General features: G+C 45.9%; 1 protein-coding gene across 1 annotated transcript in view; it reads right to left on the reverse strand.

Annotated features, from left to right (window-relative positions):
* LOC147666168 (prostaglandin reductase 1-like) overlaps positions 1-24441 on the reverse strand; it is a 391471-nt gene that overhangs the window by 97076 nt on the left and 269954 nt on the right. Inside the window, exon 8 of the mRNA XM_086949249.1 lies at positions 16040-16195. Within this exon, the coding sequence (XP_086805375.1) occupies positions 16040-16195 (156 nt within the window). The remainder of the gene's footprint in view (positions 1-16039; positions 16196-24441) is intronic.

Below are 24441 nucleotides of genomic sequence, written 5' to 3' on the forward strand. Positions count from 1 at the left end.
TTTGTGCATCCAGAGAACTTTACAAAGAAATAAAAAAAATACAGATAAGTCTTGCATTATAAACTAGGGTTGCAAATTAATATGACTGCTGGCAGTGGTGGCTTGCTCATTATGGTGCTCAGGCATTGCGCTGCTACTTTTTCCGCTTGTCAGTCTGAAACTCGTAAGCTGTGCACAAGCCAGTTTTCTCTACTATTGCCTGTTGACTTTATGTTTGTCTTTGACAATGTACAGAGCTCCGCTGCCATACATACATACATACATACATAGTTTCAGATATCCCAGTTTGGAAGTAATTTCTTATTTTCTTTACTCTTGATGATGGTTTCTTGATCATGAAGGAGATACTGTGTTTTGCAACTTTAATTTCTTATCTAGCTTTTTTAAGGCTCATTTTGCATGGTGTGTAGTGCAATAGTTCAAAGAGTATGAGAAAAAGGCAAAGGGATTCTGTTCTCCAGGGTGTATCAATTGTTAATTTGTTTTTGAAACTTCAACCTTTTAGTGACATGTACTAAGATAGTACGTGATGAAAAAGGCATTACTATTCAGCATTTTGCTGCTCATTCAGTCCATAGGGATTACCCTACATCTTAACCCACAATATTGAAAAATATACACCTATCCTCCTGAAATCCACCAAAGCCACCCTCTGAAAATAACCCTCCCCAACAAAATCCAAATATGAAAGCAAATACCTGGCCTTTTGCCACCCAGCCACATCTCTATCTGCATTATTACCCTTTGGCCAAACTGAAATGTAAATACCTGGCCTACTGTCACCCTCCCCACCAGTCACGGTGGGTCTGTGCCCTCCCTGCACAAAGTATCCAACACTGTGCTAAGACTGACTCTGTGAGATCCTCTTATCAGCACTGGTTGATTTCTCCTGTCAGCGCAGGTCTGCTGTGGCCCATGCTAAGTGTAGGTAGTTGGTGAAAGCACATTACCACTTGCATTCTCAATCTTTTTGTGGGTCTGTGGGGATCCATAAGAGGTGTAAGAAGGCAGAAGAGACAACCCCTAGCCATTCGGCTGCTGAACTCTGGTCTTTGGAGACACAGGTGAAGAGGCTGAACAAACGGTAAGCAAGTGGTTGCCCTTGAGACGTCACAACACTAGAGAACCAGTTTGGTTACTGTTAGACAGGACATCCTTGGAGTGGTATTCCCCCAAACCTTTTGCCTTCACCCCTCCAGTTTTGCGGAATTTGTCTCTGTTTGCTTGTGGTCTCCATACACTTTACCACTGCTGACCAGTGCTAAAGGGCTTGTGCTTTCTCCTTCAAACATAGTAAAGATGGACTACACCTACCTGGTACATTTATTTACTTGTAATTCCCAAGAAAATTGTACTATATATACCTAGGGCCTCTAAATTAGATGCTACTAGTGTGCCTTCTGCACTCACTGTACCACCCACTAAAGTAGCACTTTAAAACATGTCTCAGCCCGCCACTGTAGCCTGTAGGGCAGTTTTAAACTGTAATTTCAACCCGCAAAACAAAGCGTTTGCCAGGCCTAATTCCTACTTTTTAAAGCTTATATGTTACACCTCAGGTAGGTCCTAAAGGTTCATAGGGCAGGGTGCATAGTATTTAAAAAGTAGGACATGTGTACCTACGTTTTACATGTCCTCCTGTTAGCAAAAAAAATCCTAAAGTAGTTTTTTTTACTGTTGTAAAGCATATCTCTTAAATTGACGAGCACTGAGTTACCTTATTTCATTTAATAGGTGCTAACTTTTGGTTGGGTGCTGATTAAGATATGCTATTTACACTGAAACTGTTATACAGTTCCTACTAATCTAGTAGGACTATCTATTTAGAAAAACAAAACTTTATAATACAGAGACAGAGTTTTCTTGTATAATCAGTAAATGTTGTTCTGTTTGGCTAGCTTACAGTACTGCATTTAAACTCCTAAACATGCAGAGATATAGATGATGTCTGTAAGCAGAACCCGACTCTCAGATTCCCAAGGAAATCATGGTAACAGATCTCAACCTTTCATTTGTCACTCTTGCATGCCCAAAGTCCTAATAAAGAAAATATATAATAGTGCATTTTCAACTGTTTATTGAAAAGCTCTAATCTTTGTAAGTAAAACATGTACTGTGATTGTAAGAAACATAAGACACATTATTGTAATAAGCATTATTAGAATAGTTAAAAACAAACAATTCAACCATGGTAATTGTTCATAATGTTGCTAAAGTTACTCCTATTTATTACTAGCATCTATGCTAAAGAGAGCATTTCTGGAGTACCCATCTGCAAGGCCTATTGGAATGATGTAATCCCATACCTTGGTAATGTATGTCAGAAAGCCAGGCTCAGTGCATCCACAAATGCACTTCTGACTTAATATTCAGCTATTTTCCTTCTTAAGATGAAGTCTGGAGAGAGTAGTACTGCATCTTGCAGCAGCGTTCCGTGATGACTACGGCGGAAGTTAACCTCTCACCAACTTCAGCATCGATGTGATTTAAATAACAAAAAGACAAGCTTATCATACTGTGACAAAAATTCCGAACAGCGTCATAATTAGACTTAAGCAGAACCGCTATCTCTTTACAAGCACAGAAATAAAACAATGCCTCATGTTCTAAATTTGTGCGATCCTGGAACTAAGAGGGTCATTAGGATGGCGGACGGACTTTGTCCTTCCGCCATCCTGTAGTGGGCATGGACCGTCCGCCATAAGGGCGGAGGTGCCGTGCCTCGAATCAGGATGCACCCGCCACTGTGGCGGGTGCATCCCTCATTTTTTAGCACCGCATTTTTGAGCACCGTCCGTCGCAATGCCAAAAATGCATGTTACAAAGCACAACATGACAGGCACCGCGTGGTGCCTGCGATGTTGTACTTTGAAACGCAGGGGGGTACCATAGGTACCCCCCATGTGCACCCACCACCCCCCCTTCACCATGGGGGCCCACAACGGTCCCCCAAAGCAAAGACCGTATGCCGAAGCACATCCTAATATGGCTGGCGGTGTCTGATAGACACCGCCACCATATTAGCCCTGTTCCACCACGGTCGCAAGGCGACCGCAGTGGAAAATCGGCGGTCGGTCTTCCCATCTGCCGCGGACCCCCCAGGCATCCTAATGTGGCGGGGGGTCATTTCTGTCAGGATGGCGGACAGATTGCCCCCGCCGGGCCGGCGGTGGCTACCGCCAGCCCGGCGATGGCAATCCGTCCACCATCCTAATCGACCCCAAAATGTGTAGACTACAGGGTGATTAAATCCATCAAAAATAAATGTGTGCAAGGGTCTTTCTCACAATAGGAAACCATGTGTAAACCACCATAGAAAATAGGGCTAAGTCAAACAAAAAACTAAAACAGAGAATAATTGCAAACTGCATAACTAAATGAATTGTAATTTAAAATCACCTCTAATGGTGAATTCAGATTTTAAGTTTCATTATGAAAATGCCACTTTTAGAAATAGAATGTTGCCATTTTCTTGTCCCAAATATCTGTGCCTTCTACCAGTGTACTAGGTCACATGACTGTGAATAGCTCTGCTGCTGGGTTTGTGTATTACTTCCAAACAGCGACATAATGGGTGTTTAGGTGAGGAGATGATGGGCCATCCAGACAGGATAACTGTAAAGGAGTTATACCAAACCCACTACCACTTCAGAGGACTTTGTCTCCTGCACACACCAAAGAACCTGACATCAGACTTGCCCTGCCTTTTGTCAACCCCAGATTGTTTGGAGTCTTGACATAGGAAAGGGAAGATATTTCCTGTCAGGACTGGCCGTAGCAGCGCCTACTTCACATGTACCCAGACTACATCTCCCATGATGCCTGGAGGGGAGGAGGTACTTGAGGCAAGGTCGCGCATTGGCCGATGCACATAATTCCGGAAATGAAGCCTTTCTCGCTCTCGCTGTGGAGAGAGACCGGTCCCCTGGAGGGAAGAAGGATTTCCTCTTCTTCATTGAATGGAGGTGTGCAACTGGAGAGCTCCGGTTCTTGGGCTCAGGTAATTCGGTGGCTGGTCGAATTCAGACCTAGGCGGTGCGTTCCGAAAGCGGAATGTTGTGGTGATTGAAACCACGCATTGCCGTGTTTGGCGGGCGTGTTTTGGGATCTTATCTTTTGTCTTTACTATTTTCATACTGGAACACGGTGGTGACAGGTACTGTAAGTTGCAGTGCAAGTGGATATTTAAAGGCTTGAACAATTCTTCCTTGTTGGAACGCTGTGGTGTCAGGAACCACGCATTGCCGTGTTATTGGATAATTAAAGTTCGAACATTCTTTCAAAGCCGAATGCGGTGGTATACAACCGCGCATTGCTGTGTCTTCGGATTACGCTTGTACAGTGCATATATACTTTTCATTTTGGATTGGTTTGTTTTTGGAAGGATGGGACTTCACTTTTCATTTACCTCATTTTGGGATTACGTTAAGATGTTTCTTCACTACAAATCATTGGAACTTACGAATCATTTGAGAGAGCCTTCTTTTGGTGATGGTAAGTGTGCGTTATGCATGACGATTATTCCTTTATTTGCTGTGCTCATGGATTCACTGTGTATGTAAATTCTCTTTTTACAGACAGAAGGCAAGGCTTGAGAAATATTCCAGTGGTTCCTACTGAGGTATGGGAAGGGTTTAGTGAGACCAAATGAGAGCAGTGTTTACTTGCTCTGTTTATATCTTTGTCTTTTGTTATTACAGGTTATTTTCCCCTGCAGTCCCTTCCCATTCCTTTCCCTCGCCTGATCACTCGAACACTCTGTGCTTTATATCAGGGGTGTTGGTGATATCAGTAGGTGGACCCTTACTGGCGGCAACTGGATCTAGCGGAGCATATCCTGACAGAATTACGCACCTGAGTATATTGCTCCGCCCGATCCAGGTGTCTTGGGTGATGGCGTCTATGGAGGATGTCCTCCATGCATTAGTGATGGTGCAGCAGGAATTGGCATAATCCAGGGCGGAAATCGCTGCTTTGAGAGAGAAAATTGATAAGTTGACCAGAAATCCTTTTGATGCATCCCCCGCAGCCTCTCAGATACAGGTTACGGTACCACCCCCATCCCTTTGGCCAGTCCTGAGAGATATGCTGGGCGTCCGTCAACAACTCAGGTGTTTTTGTCACAGATCATGTTGCACTTTTCCTGCAAACCCTCCTCCTTCCCTAACAACCATTCCCATGTGGAATTTGCTATGTCATACTTAATAGGAGACGTAGCCAACTGGGCAGTACCCTTAGTAAGGAATAATGACGCTGTACTATCAGACTGGTCGGCATTCAGAACTGAGTTTGAGAGGGTTTTTGATCGATGGGCAACAGCATTTAGTGCCGACAGGAAACTGTTAGATCTTAAACAGGAGAGAAGTGATTTGGTTACATATCTGACTACCTTTAATAGGTTAGTAGCAGAAACTGCCTGGACAGTGGAGAAAAAGATGTCATTGTTTTACCAAGGTCTGAGGGAGTGGTTGAAAGATATCATTGCACAGATTGATCAACAACCCAATACATGTGCAGAGATGATTAATCTGACATTAAGATTGGATGGTAGACTTTCAGAAAGAGGGGGAGAAAGAAAGAAGTGGGATAGAGGATATTAACTGACAGACACTACCCCTCATAGTACCATGATACCCTCTGAGGTTGGGAACAAACCCATGGAAATTGGAGCAGTCAGGGCCCCATTATCAAGAGACGAAAGGGAGAGTCGTAGAGTGCAGGGGTTGTGTATGTACTGCAGTAAAAAAGGACTGTATGTAAGGGAATGCCCATCTAAACCAAAGTCTTCAGGGTCCTGGTCTCGGAATAAGAAGGTGGCTGTGTTCTCTTCGGTTCTGTATTGTGTTAAACAGGCGAACCTAGAGGGGAGGTTGAGGAAGAAAAGAGTTGGAAACTCCCCTCACTGTCCATTATGGCCTTACAAGACTCAGAGTCGCACATCGTGTTCCCTATGAGTCTTGACAGTGATCAGCAGTTCCATCAGGTTTGGGTCACGATTGACTATGGGGCAACCGGGAATTTCATGGACAGCGGATTGGTAACAAATCTTGCTTGAAATAGGGTGTCTAGAGAAACTCCTGAGGAGGTGTTGGCAGTGGATGGCAAACCCTTGAAATCCGATCTTATTACTCAACAAACGGAGATTGTTCTATTGACAGTTCCGGTCAGTAATGGGAGCCATAGGGATGAACTTTCTTTGAACATAATAGATGCACCACAGTACGAAGTCATTCTGGGAATGCTGTGGCTGTGTCACCATAATCCCACCATTAATTGGAAGACCAAGATTGTACAATATCTGGCTGAGGAATGCAAGAGTCATTTAGAACTGAGCAAACCCACATAGGTAGCTGCTTTCTCATTTCCTTTTTCAGTAGCTACCACCGCAGAAAAGGAGATGTTTTTACCTGTTGAGTATCAGCCTTACAGAGATGTCTTTAGTGAAACCAAGGCAGAACAGTTACCACCTCATAGAGAGTATGACTGCCGAATAGACCTGGTAGATGGGGCTACCTTCCCAGCATGTCGTGTGTATGCGCTGTCTGTGCCAGAGACAAAACACTTGAAGGACTACTTGTGTCATTATCTGAAGGTAGGGTTTATTAGACATTCCCGATCCCCTGCTGCCTCTCCTCTGTCTTTTATAGTCAAAGCTAACAGGGACTTGCGGGCCTGTGTGGACTATTGCATGCTTAATAAGTACACAGTGAGAAACAGATATCCCTTACCTCTTATTTCTGTGTTGCTTGACCAAGTGAGAGATGCCAAGATTTGCACTAGGTTGGATCTGAGGGGCACGTACCATTTGGTGCGTCTCCGTGAAGGGGATGAATGGAAAACTGCCTTCAAGACACGTTATGGTTTATATGAGTATACTATGATGTTGTTCGGGCTTTGTAATGCCCCTTTGGCATTTCAATATTTCCTTAACGATGTCTTGAAGGAGTATGTGGATCTATGTGTAGCGGTGTACATTGACGACATCCCTATTTATTCTAACAAGGTTGAGGTACACACAGAACAAGCCATCAATGTGTTAAAAAAATTGCGGGATCACAGCCTATTTTGCAAACTGAGCAAATGCGAGTTTGGAGTGAGTGAGGTGGAATTTCTGGGGGCTATGCTTTGTCCGGAAGGGTTGCATATGTCAGAGCGGAAGGTGCAGGCCGTGCAAACCTGGCCAACCCCAAAAAGTGTGAGAGATGTTCAATGCTTCCTGGGATTTGCAAACTAATATCGTAGGTTTATCCTTTGCTTTTCCCAGGTAGCTGTGCCTATGTCACTCCTACTCAGGAAAGGAGTGCCTTTCCAGTGGTCCAGGGAGGCGGACAATGCTTTTGTGTACCCCAAACGTGCTTTCACCATTGCTCCTGTCCTTGCCCATCCTAAACCAGAGTTTCCTTTTGTGGTGGAAGCTGATGCTTCGGATGATGCAATTGAGGCCATTCTATCACAAAGAGATCAGACCACAGGATAGCACCATCCTGTGGACTATTTATCTAAGAAACTGAACTCAGCCGAAAGGAACTACACAATCGCAGAAAAATAACTTTTGGCAATAAAAAAGTCATTCAAGGAATGGAGGCAATACTTGTGGGGAGCTATCTATTCAGTCACAGTTTATTCGGACCATAGGAACCTTCAATACATGAAGTCAGCGCAGCATCTCTCACAGCAACAAATGAGATGGATGCTGTTTTTTGCCGAATATGACTTTGTTATAACCTTTAGACCTGGGGTTGAAAATTGTAAGGCGGACTCCTTGTCCAGACAGGAGACAGTGGAGGGTTCCCCCAGCAAACCAACTGTAGAGACTATCATTGAACCATCAAAAGTGATTTGCATGATAGATGGGGAAAATTTCCTGGATAAAATAAGACATTTGAAAACAAGAAGAGTGTGGGAGACCTGGGCTACACAAGAAGCAGAGCGTACTGTGAAACCGGGATTACCTTTCCAGAACAACAAACTTTATCTGCCCATTTCAGACTTGCAGAAAAAAGCATTCACTTGGTGTCATGAGTCCCCAGTGGCCGGACACCAGGGAATACGTAAAACCCTTCAGTTAATACAAATATACTTCTGGTGGAGAACTATGAGGCTGTATGTTTCATCTTGGGTGGCTTGTTGTGAGGAATGTGCCAGAGCCAAGAATGAAAACAATAGGAAAAAAGGGAAGCTTCTTCTTATGCCTGCCACGCAGCGGCTTTGGCAAAACATCAGTTTGGACTTCATCACAGGGTTAACTGTAGATCAGGGGAGCTCGGCTATCTTGGTGGTCATTGATAGCCTCACTAAGATGGGTCATTACATTCCCTTTACGAACCTTCCTACAGCAGGACAAACCGTTCAGTTGTTGTTGAATAATATCATAAGTTTACATGGAGTGCCCGAAGTAATTGTATCTGACAGAGGTCCTCAGTTCATCGCCTGGTTCTGGAATACGTGGTGCCAAGCACTACATGTCGATCCGACACTTTCTACAAGCTTCCACCCACAAACGGATGGGCAGACAGAAAGATTGAACCAGACCTTTGAAGAAGTATCTCAGGTGCTATGCAAAGGAGGCCCGGATTCATGGGTGTCACTGGTATGGATGGCTGAACTAGCCTATAGCAACGCCTGGCACAGTTCAGTAGGTGTATCACCTTTTCGTGCTACTTACGGTTATGATCCTCCCCATCTGTATCCCTGAGGAAGTTGCAAACCAGCCCACTGTCATGGCGCAAATAAGGAAGCTTCACACGGTGCATCTGAAAGTTTGGAAACATCTGCTAAAAGCCAATCAAGAGTACAAAAAATGGGAAGATTGTCACAGAACTGACGGGTCTAGATATCAAGTGGGGGATAGGGTGTGGCTAACCGCCGAGAGCATTCATTTCAAGCTGCGTAGTGTGTTCCACTCTCAGTTCATTGGACCGTACACCATACTGAAACAGATCAACCCTGTGGCATATAAGTTGGAGCTGCCAGGTACGCTTCGGATCCACCCGGTTTTTCACTGCAACCTGTTGAAGCCTGCCCTGTCAGCACGGCTGTGTGCTCCTCCTCCTGTGTTGTGTAATGAGGGATATGAATACAAGGTGAAGAGCATTCGGTATTCCAAGTGGAATGGGAGTTCTGTGGTATCTGGTTTCCTGGAAGGGGTATTCGGCGGAGGACTATTCCTGGGAACCGTGGCAAAATGTTCATGCCCCTGCTGCCGTGCACTCCTTTCATAGACGATTTCTGGCGAAGCCTGGCTCTAGGAGGCGCTAGGCGAGAGGGCCTACTGTCAGGAATGGCCGTAGTGGTGCCTACCTCACATGTACCCAGACTACATCTCCCATGATGCCTGGAGGGGACGAAGTACTTGAGGCAAGGTCGCGCATCAGCCGATGCGCGTAATTCCGGAAATGAAGCCTTTCTCGCTCTTGCTGTGGAGAGAGCGGTCCGCCGGCGGGAAGAAGGATTTTGTCTTCTTCATTGAACTGGGTTGTGCGGCTGGAGATCTCCCATTCTTGGGCTCAGGTAATTCAGTGGCTGGGCGAATTCAGACCTAGGCGGCGCGTTCCCAAAGTGAATGTTGTGGTGATTGGAACCACACATTGCCGTGTTTGGCGGGCGTGTTTTGGGATCTTATCTTTTGTCTTGGCTATTTTCATACTGGAACACAGTGGTGACAGGAATCATAAGTTGCAGTGCGAGTGTATATTTAAAGGCTTGAACAGTTCTTCCTCGGCAGAACGCTGAGGTGTCAGGAACCACGCGTTGCCGTGTTATTGGATATTCAGAGTTCGAACATTCTTTCAGAGCGGAATGCGGTGGTATACAACCACGCATTGCAATGTCTTCAGGTTACGCTTGTACAGTGCATTTATACTTTTCATTTTGGATTGAGTTGTTTTCGGAAGGAAGGGACTTCACTTTTCATTGACCTCATTTTGGGATTACGTTGAGAGGTTTCTTCACGACAAATCATTGGAACTTATGAATCATTTGAGAGAGCCTTGTTTTGGTGATGGTATGTCTGGGTTATGCATGACGATTATTCCTTTATCTGCAGATGTAAATTCTCTATTTACAGACAGAAGGCAAGGCTTGAGAAATATTCCCAGGGTTCCTACTGAGTTGAGGATTTCGGTCTGGTTAAATAAGTTATGGGAAGGGTTTAGTGAGACCATATGAGAGTAGTGTTTACTTGCTCTGTTTATATCTTTGTCTTTTATTATTACAGGTTCTTTTCCCTTGCGGTCCCTTCCCCTTCCTTTCCCTTGCCTGATCACTCGAACACCCTGTGCTTTATATCAGGGGTGTTGGTGAAATCAGGAGGTGGACCCCTACTTGTGGCAAATTGATCCTGCGGAGCGTATCCTGATATTTCCATAGCCAAATGTGGGGGAAGGACAGGGAGTACCCCACACAAAGGCTAGCGCCAGATATAAATACTGGACCTCCAGATTCACTCATCAGAACAATCCTCGACCTGTATAAGTTACATTGGAAGGACAGCCCTTCTGACAGAGGAATGCCCTGCTGCTTGAAGGACTGCCTTGCTCTTTGAGAAGGAAGAATGGACTAGCTTGCCCTCATACTAAGCTACCCAGAGTGACTTCAAGAATAAGTTGGCTGACCTCCTGTGTGAGCTACAAGGACACAACAAGTTTTAGAGGCCTCCCGCAATTACCCAGCTGACCTGCTACAACTGGACCTACCTGGAACTGGACCTCCCAGAGCCCTGATGATGGCCTCGGTTGGAGTGAGTTCCTGATCTCCGAACTTGGGCTGGCCTTTGAGGTTAGTCCTCCTGAAAAAACAGGCGAAAAGCCCAAATTTTGGGCTGCTCGCAACTTTGAATGGGCCCGCTTGTGCCAAGACTCTGCTGCCAGTGAGGATTGCCATGTGAATCTGTGGTGAAACCTGCTCTTTGCACTAACAACGGTCTCGACGACCACCAATGCATGATCTTCTCTTTGTGTACAGTGCCTACAGTCCATGAAGACAACCAACACGAAGCTAAAACAATGACCGTCCACCATGGCCGACCTGCAATTCATGCTACAGCGATGACCATCTACAATACTCAACCTTCTCTTTGTTTCTTTCACCAACCTGAACAGAATCCTTTGTGCTGGACTTGAAGGTAACTTTTTCATGAGACTTACCCGGTCACTGAATCCAACTCACGCTCTATTGTAGTTGGCCTGAAATTGTGACTTTTCCCAAGTCTAGCATGCCCGGATGACCATGAGTGGCTCCTTGCGCTTCTAGGCAGTAATCTCACTAACAACTTTAAATTTAAATATTTCCTTTTCAACTATTTTGTTCGGGTACCATTTTATTGGTTTCATTACATTAGCATGCATGGATTTCCAATGCATGCCTTTACCATGCATCAACTACAATGTATGCCATTACCACACATTGCCTTTACCACACAAACCTTTACCATACATATACCTTTACCAAGCATACTTGTACAATGTAAGGCAATTGAAACCCTTACTTATAAAATATTTATATGCTACGGACACCAATATCATTATACACCCTGCAGATAAGGATTTAGTTCCCCTCAGCAGGAACTTGTACATTGAGGAGGCCATACCATACACCAACTCAAAAACAGAAGATTCTACATTCCCATCAGTAAGAAGTCATATGCCAATGGAGTCACTGACATCTGGAGCAAACTCACGCACTGTAAGGACAGGGGTATATTTGAGTTGGAGGAATACTGTTTCTTAATAAAAGATTACCCCAAATTACAGTTAATTTATTTCCTCCCTAAGGTCTACAAGAACCACTTCAAGCCCAAGGGGAGATCCATTGTGTCCTCCAGGGGTAGCACCCTGGAGAACGTATGCAAATACAGGAACTATTTTCTGAGGGAATTTGCACAAGGCCTCACCTCCTACGTGAGAGACACCAAAGACTTTCTGGGGCAACTAGAAGACAATTACTGGGATGATGATTACATACTTTTACCACTTGATCAATTCATTATATCCCATTATAGACCATGAAGAGGGCATCCAGGTCAGTAAACATTTTCTGCGGGCTAAATCATAGAGAACCATACTCATACCAACATAATCCTGGAGATGATAAGACACTGCCTCTCCAATAACATCTTATTCTTCAAAGGTTGATTGTATAGACAAATCCTTGGAACCGCTATGGGAACATGTTTTGCTCCCAGTTTTGCCATCCTCTTTCATGGGCGGTGGGAAGAAGGCATTTTCAATTACCCTGATGGTTTCCCTGAATTTGAAGTGGTTGTTATAAGGTTGAGCTACATCAGCGACCTGTTCATCATATGGAACGGTACCGAGGAGGAAGCCATACAGTTCATTGACAAACTCAATGTCAAGAAGCAGTACCTGAAATTCCTGATTCCATGGGGACGAACAGCTGATGATGTTCCTTTGCAGATACTTTCCCAGCTCCCTAACACCTCTTACCCAGAGAACTCTGGACTCAGAGATGAGAGGGAAAGGGGAATTTGGAAAACAAACAAGAGATACTGCCACACTGGTGTCTTCACCTCGATTCTTCAGAAAAGGGGTGGTTCACCTAAAATGATAAACAGAGATTACTACAGTTCTAATTTTCAAAAGGCACTAAAAGGGGGGCTCTATATCTAAACTTTACCTGAATGAGTGTGGGACTTAGCCTCTCACATTAATGGATGAGTAACTACACTTATGATATAGGGTATAGTATTAGGTTAAAATAAAATCATAATCTGCAAAAAAGAGCGACCACCTTAGTTGTCTTGGTGTAAGAGTTCGGGAAGATTTCAAGAATTGCAAATTACGATGATCCGTAAAGACGGTGATTACATGTTTTAATCCAAACAAATAATGTCCCCACTCTTGAAACGCATCTTTAACAGCCAATAATTCCTTATCAGCGATGGAATAGTTGACCTCAGCAGCTGATAATTTCCGAGAATGGTAAGCGACCGGATGGAGTTGACCAGTGTTCTTCTGTCGTTGTGAAAGGATTCCCCCAATGGCCAAATTGGACGCATCAGCTTCCACATACAATGGTTCATTTAGATCAGGATGCTGCAGAATCGGAGCTGTGATGAAGGTTTCCTTTAATAGTTGAAAGGCTTCCTCAGTTTCTTTTCCCCAAACAAACTTTTCATTCTTTTTGAGCAAACGTGTGATAGGGCTCACTTTCTCAGAAATTTTTGGAATAAATCGCCAGTAGAAATTAGCAAAGCATAAAAAGCCGGCCAATCATTGAATGCCTTCAGCTTTGAGTCAACCAAGGAAACTCCTTCCGGAGAGAGTATAAAACCCCAAAACTGTACCTTGGTGGAATTAAAAACACATTTTTCTAACTTGACAAACAATTATTTTTCCAATAAGTGTTCCAGAATGACTTGTACATGATGAAAATGTTCTTCAAGACACTTGGAAAAAATGAGAATGTTGTCAATATAAACGACTGCAAAATGATCCAAATACTCTCGTAAAATGTCATTCACAAAGTGCTGAAAAGCAGCCGGGGCTTTGCACAAGCCAAATGGCATGACTTGGTATTCGAAGAGTCCGAACCTAGTTTAAAACGCAGTCTTCCACTTGTCTCCTTCTGCCCTGCGAACCAGATCCAATTTGGTATAAATATGAGCATCCTTGACTTGATCTAGCAGTTGAGTGGTAGCGGGTATCGATTTTTCTGTGTGACTAGGTTTAATGCTCGATAATCAGTACAAGCCCTCAGACTTCCATCCTTCTTAGGGATACAAAAAAGAGGAGAGGAGACAAGGGACTGAGACGGTCGAATGAAAACACTGGCTAGATTTTGATCCAGATATTCCTTTAAAAGCTGGTTCTCGGACTCTGATAAAGCTTAGATACGACTACATGGTAGAGAGCCTTCCGGCTACAGATCAATTTTGCAGTCATATTCTCGATGAGGAGGAAGTTTCTGTGCTCCTCTTTCATTGAACACTGATTTTAAATATTGATACTCTTCTGGAATTTCTGGAACTTCCACGGTACAGATCATCTGGGGTTGATCTGCCAGACAAGATGACAGAGATGGCTACTTTTCTTTAGGAAGTGGATGAAAACAATGTTCTAAACAGTATTCCGAACACAATTCTACAGATAGTTTAGCCCAATTAATCCTTGGGTTCTGTTCTGTGAGCCAGGGCAACCCTAAAATTAACTGAAACTGTGGGGCATCAATTAAATTAAAACTTATGTAACTTCTATGTTCTCCTGGGCCCATCGCAGTAATCACTTCAGTATCAAAAGCAATTGGACCTGAGGAAAGGTTGGTACCATCCACTGCTCGAACCGGTTCGGGTTTCAGTTTTTTTACAAACTGAATTCCCAAGGACTTTGCAAACTGGATGTCACAAAAATTTCCAGTTTCTCCCAGAGTCTATCATGACAGAAACCTCTTCCATTCTAGCATCTCCAAAGGAAATCTGACAGTGTGATTTAAAATTTACTACCACACAATCCCCCTTGATGGTTTTCTCAGAGTTCCCCACCCACCCCACCCTTCTCGCCATTATAAGTCTCGAAAAGATTTTCCCTGTGTGAATATTAATGCAATGACATGCATAAGACATCAATTGTTCAGTAAATTGCTTTTGGTTCCCCTTTAGCTCAGATACATTTGCCAGGTTAATCACATAGGGGCAAGCTGCTGGAGGGAGGGTTAATCTTGTGTACATTCCCAGTTGACTCTTGTGCAGCTAAAAGTCCTCCTCTTGCCTTTATCTTGGGGATTATGGAGTCCGGGCCACCGCAATTTGTTGGCCTTGGTGCGTAGGAGTTGTTGGAGGTAGATTGATGCAGCAGACAATTTGGTATCCGAGGTGTCTAATAGGGTGAGCTTGTCTGGTCCTACTACGCCGTTTGAGGAGTATGCCTCAAAGAATGGCCTTTACTCCAGTCACCTCCACCGTCCTTTTGTAAGTCTTCTTGGGGGACTCAATGGACGGCATGAACGTTAAGTGTTGAAAAAGTGGGTGCCTGATCAGTCAAATTACCCCATACAATCCCACCCCTTATTGCAGTAAGTAGAGCTAAATATGACTCAATGTTAGAGAGTCTTTCCAGGAGGGGTTGCAACAAGATAGTGTTCTAATTTTAAAGAGATGGTAAAAATAGCATCATTAGCTCTAGATGATGTCTGAGTAGACTTGGTTGGTTTGCCGCCTCCTTTTTTCTTCTTGGTGGGGGCCTCTGCCGAGGGGGGTGAAATACTGGGCAATACAGAGTTCAACGAAATTTGGTACTTTGAGTGGGTAACTAATGTACTGGCAATGGGCTCTGAGGGATTTGAGGGGTCTTTAGCAACCGCAGGTTGGGATTCCATGGTTAAATGCTAATTGCTGGGAACCAAATCCCCTGTGGAGAGCCTGCGCTCAGTAATTTGTATTTCCTTATCCACTGCATACAAATCCCATAGAAGGAAAGAGTCCAAGGTGCATTTAGACTCACCTCCATGTGTTGTGGGGTTAGTTTCCGTTTCCTCATCTGCGAGGGATGCTCTTGCTCTGGCTTTTCCTGGGGTGCTGAAACTCCCACATTAGAGGGGGGGCCCAGCCTCCTCTGGGCATTGATCGTCCGGAGTTGCGCTCTTAAGGGCGTGAATAAGGTGCAGGGGCTGTTGGGAATTGAAGTCCCTATCGGTGACTCAGGTGTCTGCACAGCTTTTTCCCCAGCAAACAAGAGCGTGGGTGGTAAAATCTCATACACACGAAGACAGTCTCCTAGTTCGTCAACCAACAATACCATATTGTAAAAGTCATGGTGAGATATCGTATAATTAATCTATCTATCTATCTATCTATCTATCTATCTATCTATCTATCTATCTATCTATCTATCTATCTATCTATCTATCTATCTATCTATCTATCTATCTAACTATTTATCTATCTACCTATCTGTCTATTGATTGTCTAACAGATAGGTCTATAGATTGATAGATTGATAAATAGATACATAGATAGATAATTAGGTCACATGGCTAGCTATTATATGTCCACATTGGTTTTTGCTTCTTCATTGCGTGAACTTACGTTATCAAAATAGCAATCATAGCCACTTGGTGAGGCCTTCTTCAGAGCTTCTTCCAGGGAAGGAACTGTTTTGTAGTTGAAGACTTCATCAAAGCCAATTTCCTTCAAATAGGCAACCTTGTCATCCGATCCAGTGCAACCAACAACCTTGCAGCCCTTAGAGGAAAAGGAGCAATGGACATACTTAAAGTAACTTTTCTCATTCAGAGAAAACTCTTCCAAATAACTTGAATGGACATTGACACCTCCATACCGTGTAAAATACTTCAACATCTTTATTCAAATTCAGTAAATGCCATTAACGGTGTAAATAAATGGAAGAACAGAGTGGGACTACATTGACAGACATTCACTTTTTAACTTCTGCTTTCCATCCAGCTAAAAATGACCATTTATCGTGATGGGAATATTCCCAATATTTTCCTAGGCCAAAAGATATGGGCGAGATTGCATAATCTGCCTGGGTGTTTAACATGCATAGGTGCTACTTAGCACAATAATACACACCCTGAGGTGTGCTTTCTTGCTTTATCCTTTTAGATGTCAGTGCTGATTTGCATCATCGGGAATAAATGTTTGTTTTTTGTATATTTAGACAAAAATCAAACATTAATTTTTACTGCTGCAAAATAAATGACATGTATCAAATAAAGGGAACCCAGTAACTCTTCATTTCTGCTTATTTTATTTGGAGCAGATACCACCCAACTTTTTTGGATTCGTGGGTGTTGTGATTTATTTATTTATAACCACATTTACAAGTTGCTTCACTTGGATCAACCAGTGTACTAGTCCGAGGGTTTTTTTTTGTCAAACACCAGAGGCTAGTGTTTATATACAATTTTTACAATAAACATTCAAACAAACAATTTAGACGACAATACTATACATTACTATACATGTACATGCTCCCGATAAAAGAACGAGCCAGGTTTAAGCTGGGTTGCTTGACTTTTCAAGCAAGAGCAGGTACTGCCCCGGCCTTTATTAATTCGGCTATTTCTCTCTATGTTCCTTCTAGAGACCTCCGCTCCTCTAGTTTAGCCTTACTAACCACGCCCCGGTTCAAAAAGAAGCGGGCAGGAGGGCAGAAGTTTGCTGTGCTTGCTCCCACCTTCTGGAACGGCCTCCCCTTGTCTTTAAGACTTTCTTCCTCCTACATGGAGTTCCGGAGGTCACTAAAAACATTTTTATTCCAGCAGGCTTTTGGCACCTAGCTATCCTATTATCATTAGCTCTTTTATTTCATTCTTCTAGGGACCTCGCCAGCGCCATGAAACTGACTCAGTGTACGTGCGCTCTATAAGTTCTTTTTAAATTAAATTAAATTAAATGTTTACATATATTTACATATAATGTACAACAAACTATTGTTGAACCCTACTAACAATTTTTACCACCAGGCCGTTACTATATAACTTCAATGTAATGAGGGACTGGTTGCGCCAGGGCATGACTTTTTCATGCACATTTTTGTGTGAATTCACAACATTCAACTAGTGGCCCTTAGCGCTTTGAACATTCAAGAGCAAATCAGGTATAAACAAGCCGACGCGTTTCCAAGCCTGTGTGATGCTCGCCAGGCTTTTCTTCAGGGCTTTTGTTAGTTGGGTACCTTTATGGGCTGTGGGTTGAATCTATCATAGTGGGAGCTCCAGGGCTTTCAGTGATTGTTTGTGAAAACTCGTAATTGTATTATAGACGGGAGTCTGTTTTTCTTTGTGCTTTTTTTTCGTTTTGCTCTCGTTTGTCAGGGCTGCTGCGGCAGGGTTTGGGGGTTTAGTCCGCGGTACAACCGCCGCTTTTTTCTGATGCCATAGGTGGCGCCACGCATCAGAAAAAAGCAGAAACCAAGCCTGGGTGTGTAAGGGCCCTATTTAACAAATTGGGAGACACCCAATACAACGATACAGCGATGTGGCTGTTTTACTAGTCATGGTGTGGTGTTTGGAAGCAAAATTTGATTTACGGTTTAACTGACCAATGACATTTTTGAAATTTAACCGAGCAAAGGCTGGAGCCTATTGGCCGAAATCTTCTTTATGTATAAATATTTGGTAATACTTTTTTGAGGAAATAGAGATAATTCTGTCTCAAAGGACAGGCCTAAAATGCCTGCCTGAAAAAGAGACAGAAAATAACGATAGGTTTGGGGCATTTTAATATTGCATGCGGAGTGCTGAGATCATGTCAGGCTGGCAAGTATGTCTAGTAAAGACTGAACAACCACAAAGCAAATGTTACCACTTTCGCATTAATGAAAGCAAGAAGGCAGTCAGCATAAATAATACACTTCTACTCATGATGGGTTTTATGAAAAAAACATTTCAGTATTGCCATCCACATTTCTTGATTTACACAATGAGGCACAGTGAAGGGAAAACTCATTTCACAGATGAGGCTTTGGTTTTGCTCCACCTAAAAGCCCAATAGGTGCCTCTTGCAACTGTTGTCCATCATGACAGTCAAATATTTGCTAAAGCAATCATCAGGAGGTTGCCACCTCTATGCCAAGCCTCATGCACCCCTATCAGACTCACTTATTTCACATTTTGTACACTTTAACTTGTCTTGCAGTCACAAAGCCTGTGATTTTTTGAATCACAGGAATTGCAATCACAAAACAAATTAGTGTACTTGGCCCCACGACAGTGCATGTGTAATTAGTGCATATCATAAAAAGGCCATCTACCAACTTTATATAAGTCATCAAGAACATATATTCACAGTATTTCAGTACTGGGTCAATCTCTGAAGACTGAAGAGGGTGAGGTAAGTTGGTTTTCCCAATGAAGGCGAGAAGCTGAGTAAATAACAGTTTTTACCAATATCTCCCCCAGAAATGGTAACAGTGAGATGGGTCGATTGTTATTTGTCTCCTCTGATGAAAGGCCTACATTTCTTAACGGAGGTTTTACCGTAGCCTATTTCCATGAACAGTGCCCTGAGTAAGAGAACAGTTAAAGAGTGAAGTATGATTATCAGATAAAGCTAAACTTCCGTTAAATACATCAGGATATTGTGGCTCTACTCGGGAGGAACATGAATTTTCAGGGATCTGTCCCTTCCTATGTTAGGGAAATAGGAGATCAATCCCCCCCTTCAAAATCTAATATCTTCAATTTTTGTGGGGAAAAAGTCAGAGAGCTGAGTGCAGAGAGATTGAGATGGTGGCAGAGAGAGACTAGAAGTCCCCGGGGCAGACAGCTCTTCGTGTACTCGAGATAATTCTGTTTGCTTACTCTGGGCATTTATTAAGAGCTGATTGTAATGGGCATATTTTGCTTTATACGTTTATTTTTTTATAGAAAGAGTAGAGATATAGATTTGCTTTGCATCCTGTGTATATTTTAGTCTCCATTGCATTTCATCCCTTCTGGTCTTTAACACGTGTGCTGCTAGACTCAGAGTATTTTCTGAATTTTATTAGCAGAGTGATTAATATCACAAATAATCATTTTTTCGGGACATAAGGGGTCAAGAAGAGAGTTGATTCATGCCTGAAGTGTTCTAAAGCCTTTTCAGCATTTAGAGTGCGGGCTGATATTTTATCAGCCTGGAAAGAAGAGGGAACTTGATCAGAGACCTCTAAGAGATTCACGTAACACCAGCATCTTAAAAAAACATATGTTTTGGGGTTTAGATGTTGTCAAAGACAAAGGTGGTCTGACCATGCCAAGGATGGGTCAGTTCTACAGGAGGAGGGGCCTAGGATAGCATAAAGAAGATGCCTGACCTATCCTTAGGACACCCCCGCGCCGCACGGCCACCAGCTGCTGCGTGTGCGGTCCTCCCCCGCTGCTGTCTCAGCCTCGCTGAGCCCGCCCCGATGACCCCGCCCCCCGCCGCTGCTTCGCGCTCGTAGCAGCCTGTGTGGCATAGTGTGCTTTTCGTTTTCGTTTTTATGTCCCCACTGTACTGTGAGTGTTCCCCACATTGTTGGCTGTTTCCCCTTGTTTACCTCTCCGTTGCCTCTCTGTCCCTGTGCCCCGCTCCCCGATTCCCGCCACCTGCGTGTGGCCACGCCCCCTTTTCCTTTCTTTACCCTCCCCGCTCCCGCCTCCCAGTGGCTCCTCCCTCCCTCGCACTTGGCCTTAAATGGGGACCGTGCGGCGCAGGTGTGTGTGACCTAACCTTAGGACACCCCCGTGCCGCACGGCCACCAGCTGCTGCGTGTGCGGTCCTCCCCCGCTGCTGTCTCAGCCTCGCTGAGCCCGCCCCGACGACCCCGCCCCCCGCCGCTGCTTCGCGCACGTAGCAGCCTGTGTGGCGTAGTGTGCTTTTTGTTTTCGTTTTTATATCCCCACTGTACTGTGACTGTTCCCCACATTGTTGGCTGTTTCCCCTTGTTTGCCTCTCCGTTGCCTCTCTGTCCCTGTGCCCCACTCCCCGATTCCCGCTGCCAGCGTGCGGCCACGCCCCTTTTCCTTTCTGTACCCTCCCCGCTCTCGCCTCCCAGCTGCTCCTCCCTCCCTCGCACTTCGCCTTAAATGGCGAACGTGCGTACACGCAGCGTTGACACGCAGCGGTCGTGCCCCATGCGCGCCGAAGGTCCGCCAAAGGTAAGCCCGTCTGCGCCCGTCCGCGCCTGGACCGCGCCCAGTGCCAGACCCCCTGGCCCCCGCAGTCGCCAGCCCACCCGCCGGACCTACGCCGCCACCGAACTCTACGCTCTCAACGCCGGCCGATCCCTGGGTTGCTACCGGGCCACCCTGAGACGCACCCACGGACCCTTCTGCTGCAACTCCTGCAAGTTCACCTGCATCCGGACCTGCACTACTCCAGCACCGACCAAGACCAAGACGAGCAACAGCAGCAGCCACCTGAAATGCTTCCTGCTCAACACCCGCTCCGTCCACAGACACGCCGTCGAGCTCTGGAACCTGCTCGACACAACCTCACCAGACGTCGCCTTCCTCACGGAAACCTGGATGAACGCCTCTTCAGCGCCCGACATCGCCATTGCCATCCCAGACGGCTACAAGATCATCCGAAGGGACCGCATCAACCAGACCGGAGGAGGCATTGCCATCATCCACAGGAACACCATCCGCATCACGACAAACACCGACGACACCCTCGCACCCGCCAAGCACCTGCACTTCCAGGTCCACATCAACCCCAAGACCACCCTCAGAGGCACCCTCATCTACAGACCCCCGGGACCACGCACACAATTCAGCGAAGACATCGCCGACTTCATCAGCCCGCACGCCCTCCTCTACGCTGACTACATCCTCCTCGGGGACCTCAACTTCCACCTGGAGAACAACAACGACCGCAACACCGCCACCCTGCTGGACAACCTCGCAAACCTCGGACTCAAGCAACTGGTGACCACCCCCACCCACTACGCCGGACAAACACTCGACCCCGTCTTCTCATCCAGTAAGGACATTGCCTTCAGCCACGCCACTGGACTCCACTGGACGGACCACAGCTGCGTTCACTTCAGCTTCAGAAGGACCACGATCCACCACCACCAGCAACAGGTTGCACGCAGAAGCTGGCACAAGATCACAGCCGACCAGCTCGCGACCTCCCTGAGCATGAACCCTCCCACCAGCACAACAAACCCAAGCCAGGCGGCCACCAACCTTGCGAAGTGGATCAGCAACTGCGCAGACGACCTCGCCCCGCTAAAGACCCCGCCTAGCAGACCCGGTAGCAAGAAAGCCCCATGGTTCACCGACGAACTCAAGAGCTCCAAGAAGAACTGCTAAGCCCTCGAGAGAACCTGGCGCAGAGACCCAACACCGGACAACATGACTGCCCTCAAGCTCGCCACCCGAAAACACCACCAACTCATCCACGCCACCAAGAAAACCGCATTCAAGGAACGACTGGACAAAAACGCACACAACAGCAAGGAACTCTTCAACATCGTTAAAGAGCTCTCCAACCCCAACGCCGGAAACAACGACATCACCCCTTTGCAAGACCTCTGCAACTCCCTCGCCTCCTACTTCCACAACAAGATCGCGGACATACACAACAGCTTCAGCACTCAACCGACACACCACGACCAAACCACCGCCCCCTACCACCACCCTCCGCGCCTGGACCCCGATCAGCACCGAAGACACCGTCCGCACGATGAACTCCATCCACTCCGGATCTCCTACCGACCCCTGCCCTCACCACATCTTCAACAAGGCCGACACTGTCATCGCACCCCACCTGCGGGACATCATCAACACCTCCTCCGACACCGCTACCTTCCCAGAGAGCTGGAAGCACGGCGAACGCAGCGCTCTACTAAAGAAACCATCAGCCGACCCCACGACCTCAAGACCTACCGCCCCATCTCGCTGCTCCCGTTCCCTGCAAAAGTCATCGAGAAGACCGTCAACAAGCAGCTGGCCGCCTTCCTCGAGACGAACGGATCCCTCGACCCCTCGCAGTCTGGCTTCCGGGCCAACCACAGCACCGAGACCGCCCTGATTGCAGCCACCGACGATATCCGAGCTCTGCTTGACAACGGAGAAACAGCGGCCCTCATCCTCCTAGACCTCTCCGCGGCCTTCGACACTGTCTGCCACCGTACACTAGTGCAGCGACTCAGCAACATCGGAATCCAGGAGAAGGCACTGGAGTGGATCATCTCCTTCCTCGCCGGAAGGACACAGAGAGTCCGCCTCCCCCCGTTCAGATCTGAAGCCACCGAAGTCATCTGCGGCGTTCCTCAGGGCTCCTCGCTCAGTCCAACCCTCTTCAATGCCTACATGAGCCCCCTCGCAGACATTGCACGCCAGCACAACCTCAACATCATCTCCTACGCCGACGACACCCAGCTGATTCTCTCCCTCACCAACGAACCCGCCAGAGCCAACCTTCACGAAGGGATGAAAGAGGGAGCCAAATGGATGAAGATCAGTTGCCTGAAACTGAACTCGGACAAGACGGAAGTCCTCATCCTGGGATCCTCACCCTCCGCCTGGGACGACTCCTGGTGGCCCCCCGCCCTAGGCAGCACACCCAAACCAACAGACCACGCATGCAACCTAGGCTTCATCCTGGACTCCTCCCTCTCCATGACCAGACAAGTCAACGCCGTCTCCTCGTCGTGCTTCAACATCCTGCGCATGCTACGAAAGATCTTCCGGTGGACCCCCACCGAGACCAGGAATAGGGTCACCCAGGCCCTCGTCACTAGCCGTCTGGACTACGGCAACTGCCTCTACGCTGGAACCACCGCCAAACTCCAGAAGAGACTCCAGCGGATCCAGAACGCCTCAGCACCACTCATCCTGGACATCCCCCGTCACAGCCACATCTCCGGACACCTAAGAGACCTGCACTGGCTCCCGGTCAACAAGAGAATCACCTTCCGACTCCTCACCCACGCACACAAAGCCCTACACAACCAAGGCCCAGGATACCTCAACAGCCGCCTCAACTTCTACGCTCCCAAACGCCAGCTTCGATCGACCGGCCACGCCCTCGCCGCCGTCCCCCGCATCCGAAGAGCTACCACAGGGGGACGGTCCTTCTCCTACCTCGCCGCCAAGACATGGAACTCCCTCCCGACCCACCTCCGCCTGACCCAGGACCACCTCGCCTTCAGGAAGCAACTCAAGACCTGGCTGTTCGAGCAGTAGCGGACCCCCCTCCCCTAGCGCCTTGAGACCCTCTGGGTGAGTAGTGCGCTATATAAATGCTCTGATTGATTGATTGACTTATGCATGTTCCCATCGTTTGTTACTTTTAGATTTAAGATTTCAAAATTCCTAACAAAATTCACAAGAGAGCCTTGGGTTTGGTCTAGCCCAAAAATCAAGAAAACGTGTTCACATCCCACCAGATCTAATTCAACGCAATTTGGTCTCACTTGAAGCAAGGATTTAGTTAAAGACAGCCTGCTTGTCACACAAAGTGCTTCATTAATACACCCCTGCTAACCTGGCAAAAGAACTCAAACTATCTGGTTTGAATTAGAACCTAAGAAGCTCTAACACTCTACTGTTAGAACTACAACATTTCAAAAAGAAGTGAATTTATACCCGTGCCTCCTCGGGTCTTGCTCCAAGAATATGGTACGCTCTTCCTCCCGAAATCAGAGCTAATCCTACGACCGCCTAATTAAAAAAATAAGTAAAACGGGTTGCCCCTGAATAGCTACCTGCAACAATAGACTTGAAGTCCCCCAAACTAACATTTATTTCCTGTTTACAGCACGGAAGTATCACTCAACTATGCAATGATTTGCTTCTTTAGATCTAATATGATGCTGGATGTTCTTTTTTTTGCATTGTTTTTGTTTAACTTCTTATATAGTTACTATTTTACACCTTTACCTGCTTATCTTGTCTGCTTTTGTGTAAAGTTCTCTGAAACCCTGATGGGTCATGTTCGTGCTTTATAAAACTTTTCAGATAAATAAATTAAGCCAAAGTATCAGC

This window comes from Lissotriton vulgaris, unplaced genomic scaffold (assembly GCF_964263255.1).
Source record: "Lissotriton vulgaris unplaced genomic scaffold, aLisVul1.2 SCAFFOLD_1179, whole genome shotgun sequence".
NCBI classification, from domain to species: Eukaryota; Metazoa; Chordata; class Amphibia; order Caudata; family Salamandridae; genus Lissotriton; species Lissotriton vulgaris.